This window comes from Penaeus monodon, chromosome 39, assembly GCF_015228065.2.
Source record: "Penaeus monodon isolate SGIC_2016 chromosome 39, NSTDA_Pmon_1, whole genome shotgun sequence".
NCBI classification, from domain to species: Eukaryota; Metazoa; Arthropoda; class Malacostraca; order Decapoda; family Penaeidae; genus Penaeus; species Penaeus monodon.
Window position 1 is genome coordinate 33,395,083 of NC_051424.1, and position 7,500 is coordinate 33,402,582.

The 7,500-nt window shown below is 48.7% G+C and overlaps 1 protein-coding gene across 5 annotated transcripts in view; it reads right to left on the minus strand.

Annotated features, from left to right (window-relative positions):
* Positions 1-4,606: 4,606 nt before the first annotated feature.
* Positions 4,607-7,500, minus strand: part of LOC119597609 — a 9,123-nt gene continuing 6,229 nt past the window's right edge. For 2 of the 5 annotated variants that reach the window (XM_037947198.1, XM_037947199.1), the window contains exons 2-6: positions 6,811-7,500; positions 6,455-6,592; positions 5,928-6,065; positions 5,528-5,710; positions 4,607-5,381 (exon numbers count right to left, since the gene is read on the minus strand). The exon at positions 6,811-7,500 is cut by the window's right edge and continues 2,151 nt beyond it. In XM_037947198.1, coding sequence (XP_037803126.1) covers positions 5,155-5,381; positions 5,528-5,710; positions 5,928-6,065; positions 6,455-6,592; positions 6,811-7,500 — 1,376 coding nt within the window. In that variant the 3' untranslated portion in view covers positions 4,607-5,154. Of the gene's footprint in view, positions 5,382-5,527; positions 5,711-5,922; positions 6,066-6,422; positions 6,593-6,810 lie in introns of those variants that run through there. The other 3 variants (XR_005230855.1, XM_037947200.1, XM_037947201.1) reach the window with 3 other exon arrangements.

A 7,500-nucleotide genomic window follows, 5' to 3' on the forward strand; every position in this document is an offset into this window, starting at 1 on the left:
CTCTCTCTCTATCACTCCTCTCATCGATCCTCCTCTCCTTCTCTCTCCCCTCACGAAGCCATGTACGCTCCCACTCTACTCTTCTCCTCTCAGTCTTTTCATCTCTCTCGTCTCTCTCGATTCTCTCTTCTCTCTGTCTCTCTCCTCTACTCTCATCTCCTCTCTCTCTTCTTCTCTCTCCTCGTCTCTCATTCTCACTCTCTCTCTCTCATCTCTCTCTCCTCTCTCTCTTCTTTCTCTCTTCTCCCCTCTCTACTCATCTCCTCTCTCTTCTCTCTCTCTCTTTTCTCTCTCTCTCGTCTCTCTCTTTCGCTCTCTCTCTCTCTCTCTCTCTCTCTCTCGTCTCTCTCGTCACTCACCTCTCTCCTCCTCTCTCTCTCCTCTTTCTCTCTCATCTCTCTATCTCCTCCCTCCTCCTCTCCTCTCTCTCCCTCCTCTCTCTCTCTCTCTCGGTCCCTCGTCTCCTCATCTCTTCTCTTCCTCTCACTCACTAGGACGAAACATCACATCTCTCTTCTCTCCCCCCCCCCCCCCCCCTCTCGTCTCCTCTCTCCAAAATCTCATCATCTCTCTCTCTCCTCCAACTCTTTCTCTCTTCTCTCTCCTCTCTCTCTCCTCTCTCATCACTCTCTCTCTCTCTCCTCCTCTTCTCTCGTCTTTCGGGAAGGGGGTTTCCCTCGGGGGGGGGGAAGTACGTGACTTGGAAGGTGAGTATCTCTCTATGAGTGACGGCATGAGTACTCGTATGTGTGGTTAGGTCAGTTGGGGAGTCACTGTGTGAGAGGCGGGGACCGGAGAGGGGAAGAGGGGGGAGGTGGTAGTGGGAGAGGGGACGGGCTGGCCCAGGTGAGGGAGGGTCTCTGCTGAAAGGGAGAGGAGACAGTGTCTCTCCGGGGGGGGGGGTCAAGAACGAATATCCTCTCTACTCCTCGGTGTGAAGGACAAGAGGTCTATGAGGGAAAGGAGATGGGATGGGGAGGGGAGACACATAGTTCTTCGTGCGTGCGACACGGGTGGCGGTATGAAGACAGCAAAAGCAGGGAAGTGGGAGGGGAGGGGGGAAGGAGGGGAGGAAAGGGGAAGGGGATGTCCGGGGGCTCCTGTTGCAGATAGAAGTAGGGGGGGGGGCTCTTGGATAGGAGTGGTGGGATCGACAGAGAGGATACCCTATGGTAGGCAAGGAGATCAGGAAAAAAAAAGAGCGGGTCAAAGGGGAGTAGAGGAGTAGATGGATGAGGCACAGGGGGAGGGAGGTGCGAAGAGAGAAGCGAGTTACGTAGGGGTCGGGGTTAGGGTGGATGTCAGAATGAGACTAGAGGGATGGAGGGGGGGTGACTCGAGTGAGAGGGGTAAGAATACAGTGGTGAACAGGGAGAGGTAGGGAGGGGGGAGGGGAGGGATAGCGAGTGCGATATACCTCGTGCTGAGACAGGGGACAGGGAGGGGGAGGAGAGGGAGGAAGGGGGGGAACGAGCTACAATGGGATAGGAGAGGAGGGCAGGAGTGAGAGTGAGATCAAGAGGGGGGGAAGTGGTGCTTGGTGGGGAAAGAGATGATGGGTAGGGGAGAGGAGGGGGGGAGAAGGGGGAGGGGGAAGGGAGAATGAGGGAGAGGGGGGATACGGTGTGGAGAGAGGGAGGGGGGAAGTAATGAGAGAGGGGGGGAGGGGGGGGGGAAGGGGGAGGGAGAGGGGGTGGTGAGAAGGAGGGGAGAAAGGGGAAGAGGGGGGGGGAGAGGAGAAGGGAGTATGGGAGGGAGGTATGAGGGAGAGGGGGAAGGAGTGAGAGGGTAGGAAGGATAGTAGGGGGAGGAAAGGGGGGAGTGATGAGGAGGAAGAGATGGAGGTTGGGGAGGAAGTGTAAGAAGTGATGGAATGAGTATGGGTGATCGGTGTCAGGTGGGTATCAGACGGTAGTGTGGAGAGGGAGAAGGGTGAGTGTAGGAGTAGGTAGAGGGTATGCGATGAGAGGGGTACAGGAGGCTGGACAGATGTGAGGTGAGGGAGGAGGGAGGGGGAGGGAGAGAGAGAGGTGAGAGGGCACAGGGATAGAGTAGGGAGAGGAGGGGAGGTGTGAGTGTGGTGGAGGTAGGAGGGGGGAGGTAAGAGAAGCAGCTCGAGTCGGGCGGTTCAAGAAGTGTAGGTAAGGAGAGAGACGTACTCAAGGAAGGGTGGGGAGTGCGGGCGGGGCGGGGGAGGAGAGGAGGGGGAGAGGAGAGGAGTGAGGAGCGAGGAGGTGACCAGGTGGGGTGGCAGAGAAGGAGGAGGGATAGGAGGAGTTGAGGAGATGGGGAGGGAATGGATTAGGGCGTGTGTAGTATAATGTGAGGGTTGGAGAGGGAGGGGGGGGAGAAGGAGAGGAGGAGAGGAGGAGAGTCTGACACAGAGATAGGGGGAGGGAGGAGAGGGAGAAGTGGGGAGAGGGTGGGGGAGAAAGAAGAGAGGGGGAGGGGAGAGAGAATAAGGGGTTGTGGATGGGATGGGAGAGAAGAGGGAAGGAGGGAGGGATCGTGGAGTGGAGGGGGAGAGGTAATAATACTCATATCTATATTGAGTTTATATATATCGATTATATATAACTCTATCTCTCCTATATATCATCTTCTTATCTCTCTCTCTCACCTCCTCTATACTCCCTCTCTTCTCTCCTCTCGTCATCTTCTCGCTGTCTCTATCCCTCCTTGTCTGTTCTTTGTTTTACTTTCCTTATAATGTTCTGGTCCGTCCTTTCACTCCCTACCTCATTCACTCTCTTTCTATGTCTCCCCTTCCTCTCCATCTCTCCTCTCTGTCTTGCTCATCTCCTTCTCTTTTCTCTCTAAATCTCTCTTGTCGTTCTATCTCTCTCTCTCTCTCTTCTCCGTCTCTCCTTTCGGCACTCCCTCGTTCCTCTTTTTCCTATCTTCTTCTCCTTCTTCTGACTCGACCTCCTCGTCTGTTCTCTCTCTTCTCTCTTCTTCTCTCTCTCTCTCTTCGTCGGTGCGTCCTTCTCTCCTCCTTCCTTTCTCATTCACTCGTCTCTCTCTTTTCTCTTCATCTTCTTTCTCTATCTATCCCTTCTCTTCTCCTCTTCTCTCCCTCACTTTCTCCCCTCTCTCATCTATATCTCTCTCTCAAATTCGTTCTCTTCTTCTCTCTCTCTCTCTCATCCATCTCTCTCGTCTCTCTCTCTCCCTCTCTTCTCTCCGATCCTTCTTTTCTCCTTCTCTCTCTTTCTTCTTTTATCTTCTTCGTGATGCTCTCTCTCTCGTCCCTCCTTCGTTTCTCTCCTCTCTCTCATTTCTCTCTCGTCTCACATCGTTCCGTCTCTTCACTCTCGTCTCTCTCATTCCCCTCGTCTCTATACTCCTCCATCTTTCTCTCCTCTTCATCGTTCTCCTGCTCTCTCCTCTCTCTCGTTCTCTTTCCTCTTCTCTCCTCTTTCTTCTCTGCTCTCTGTCTTCTCTTTCTCTTTCTCTTCTCTCTTATGTCTCTGTCTCTCGGTCTCTCTCTCCGCCCATCCCCTGTCTCTCTCTCTCGGTATTCTCTCTCTCTCATGCTTCTCTCTTACTCTCTCATTCTCTCTCTCTCTCTCCTATTCTCTCTCTCTCTCATTCTCTCTCTCTCGTGGCTCATTCTCTCTCTCTCTCTTCTTCTTCTCCCCTCTCCTCTCTTATCTCTCTCTTTTCTTTCTCTCATCTCGTCTCTCTTTATTTACCTCTCCTCCTCTTCTCTCTCCTCGCTCTCTCTCTCTCTCTCTCTTCTCTCATCTCGCTCTCTCTCTCGTCCTCTCTCCCTCTCTCTCTTCTCCTTTCTCTTTTCTCATCTCTCTCGTCGCTCGTCCTCCAATCCTTCGCCTCGTCGATCCCCCTCTCTTCTCCTCATCGTCTCCCTCTCTCTCCTCCTCAGTTTCTCATCTCTCTCTCTCCTCTCTCCTGTTCCTCTCCTCTTCCTTCATCTCACTCTCTCTCTCTCCTCTCTCTTTCGCATCGTCTCTCTGTCTCCGTAGCAGACTCTCTTCCTTTCCTGCTTTCTCTCTCTCTCTCTCTCTCTCATTTATCTTCCTTCTAGTTCCAAATTCAGAGTTCACGACAAAGGGACACTGTTATGGAAATGCCTTCCTTAGTTCCTGTCTTTTTCCGTGACGTCACAGCTTCCTCCCGGATGCCCTCCTCGATAGTCTCTCCCCCGCACTATCGTGGTCCTCCTCTTCCCCTCACCCTCGCAATTCCTTTTATCACCTTTTGTGGGTCCACGGTGGTCTTCGTCTCGCCATTTCACGCGATCATGTGAGGGTATGCGAGCCCTGAGGCGCTCTTCGACAAACTCCCCGAAAATGCGTTTCTTAAATGCTTAGTTGTTAGTTTAAGCCGACATCTATAACATAAGTATCGATAAGTTCGTGCACTACCATTTCTTGACTGTAGTGCATTGACGTGAATATATCGATCCTCGTGTTTTTGGTGGAAGTTCAGAGTTAAAATATTTAATTGACGCATTTTGAGGAAATTTACCTGAGAATTCTTGTTTTTTGTGCGGCTCACCTGATATGTTTGTTCCTCGCCTCGTTCATCTCTAGACGTCGTTAAGCGTACTCAGTACCAAGAGGCTCCATATTAAAACAGGCAGGCTACATTTTTTTTACTCTATATATAAGCAGGTAAAACGTGCATTGCATATTCTTAACCGCACAGAGTATCAGACACAAATGTTCTATAAATAGTGGCAGCCTATTGATTGATCCAACCTTTTAAAAACATTAATAAATCCTTGACGTGCATTATACTTACAAATGTACATATTTACAGAACATAAAACATTAATTAAAATTTATCAAGACACTTGATTCATTAATTTAACAAGAGTCACTTGCATCAGCTAGTAAATCCTGTAACAACAGAGTAAGACAAGTGCTATTATCGGTGAACAGTAGTAGCACTATTATAGGCCAGAACAGGGCACTTACCTCCCCCCACCCGTGTCCTCTTTCCCCCCTATTCTATTGAGTACCTCAACAACTGCCTCAGTCTGGGTCCGTGATAGGGCGATGGGTAAAACTAAGAACTAGTCAGTATTTACATGTCATTTTTTCAGCTGAGATACAAACAGTTATTATTTCACACTATACGAGTGAAGCTGGATACCCTGGCTAACAGACAGTGTGTGTGTCCTAATACTCATGTAAACAGCACAGCTATCAGCCGAGCCACCAGCAAGACACCGATGACGAGAGCGCAGTACAGCCAGCGCCGCGGGAGGCGAGGCGACCGCGCGGGAGGGAGCTCAAAGGGCTGCTGTGCCTCTGACTCGCCCTCGAAGTGGAACTTGATCCCCTTGGCGAACGGAGGGAACCTAGCGCCGCGGCTTTCGAGCTCCTGCTTGATGCTCTCCACCAGCGCGTCGTCTGCCCAAGGATAAGAGACGTTAAAGAAATGGAGAGAGAGAGAGAGAGAAGAGAGAGAGAGAGAGAGAGAGAGAGAGAGAGAGAGAGAGAGAGAGAACCACCATTCCCTTTATCCAAGCACAAGCTACATACAGACCCCAACGCACCGCAGACGGGGGGGAGCAGGAGCCGTGTGCTGCGTCTGCGCGTGGAGCAGAGTGCACACACGGCGTCGCACACCCAAAGGCACGGCAGGGGCGAGAGGTCCTGCAGATCCAGCGTCAGGTTGGGGCCCTCGTAGGGGAGGGGGGGCAGGGAGGCAGCTGAAGGACACTCCAGCAGCCGTATGTCTAACAAGTCAACATAGATTGTCAAATTTATTTTTTTCTATTTATCCTAAAGTTATATTTTCATAGCACTTAACACGTGCAGTACGTACTATACATGCTAAAGCCAGTTTTTGAAGCCCATTGCCTTTTCCACAAATAGGAGTCATCATCAGTATAAGTTATATTTATCATATATGTGTGATATCAATTTCAGTTTCACATAACCAATGGCCGTTACTTAGATCATAGAGGAGCTTCAGCTGCGGAAGCCTCCTCACCAGAGCCCCCAGGCCTTGCCCGTCCGTCTCGACCCACGCTATTTTGAGAGCGCTGGGGAGGAAGGGCATCTCTGCCTCCGTCAGGCGGCCCTCGAAACCTGCGGAAATATTGCCTTATCACTGGTACTGTTCTCGTCACGAAGCTATTAACAACAGTATTATATATATCGTTCATGTTTTTTCTCATTATTGTCAGCATTGCTATGGTTATATATATATATATATATATATATATATATATGTATATATATATATATATATATATATATATATATATATATATATATATATATATATATACTATATATATATATATATATATATATATATATATATATATATATATATCATTATATATATATATATATAATATATATATATATTATATATGTATATATATATATTATTTTTATATTTTTAATTAACATTAACACCATCATAATAATCTATGTTACTATTAAAGTCATGCACCATGCACAGTTCGTACAGAGAAACCACAGCTTTTTCAGACTCGGGAGCCTCATCGCCAGCGCCTTCAGTCCCTCCCCGTCGGTCGTGATCCTCAGCTCCTCAAGCATAGCGGGGAGGAGGGGCATCTCTGCTGCTGTCAAGCGCCCACCGAAATCTGCCATTTACACTGCATCTTGTTATCACTATAATCATTATATGTATACCTTAGGTGTTGATATTACAATTATCATTACTGATTTGGTTACTATTACCAACATCATTATTACTAATTTTGTTACTATTACCATCATTATTACTTATCTTTTGCTGCCATTATTATCTCCATAGACTTTGCCACTGCCGTATCACCATTGCCATTCTCATAAACCGTACCTAGAATTTGAAGTTTCGGCAGGTAAGGGAGCCTCTTCTGCAAAGCGCGCATCCCGTCTGCGTCTGACCTGGTTATGAGCTCCTCCAGGCTCTCCGGCAGAAGTTGCATTCCCTTTTCCGCCAAGAAACCTTCGAATTTTGTCAGTCGTGAACGACTTCCTGGACATGTGACCGCCTCAAGGAACAACTCAGAAAACTCTGCAGATTGCTTCAATAAACATTTTAGCTCGATCTCGACGTCCTTTCTGGCCAAATCTCTCATCGCAAGCAGGACCTTACTTGACGGGAGTTTCGGCGTGTCACGGAGGGTATAAACGCGCACACAGCGAGTCTTGAGGTGGTCTAATATGGGTAACAAACCGGGCACAGAGGTTTCTTTAGTATCAAGACTTTCAACTTCGCTCAGTACCCTAGCACTTGCCTTCACTATACCTGCATGCTGTCCCGATGCCATGACCATTTGGTAATATCTCTGGCTTCTATTTGCAGTCTCTTCATAATTATTGTTACCGTATAAGACGAGGCTGACGATGGCTGTGGCGACTTTATCCAGAAGGTTTTGCTGTGACAAGGATAATGTGCGTGTAATGTCAGCCAGGACGTCCATTAATATATCCGACTTTGTCTTTGATGTCGCCGAATATGCTAGTTGACTTGCCTCATTGGCATCATCTGAATAAATTTCAAGAA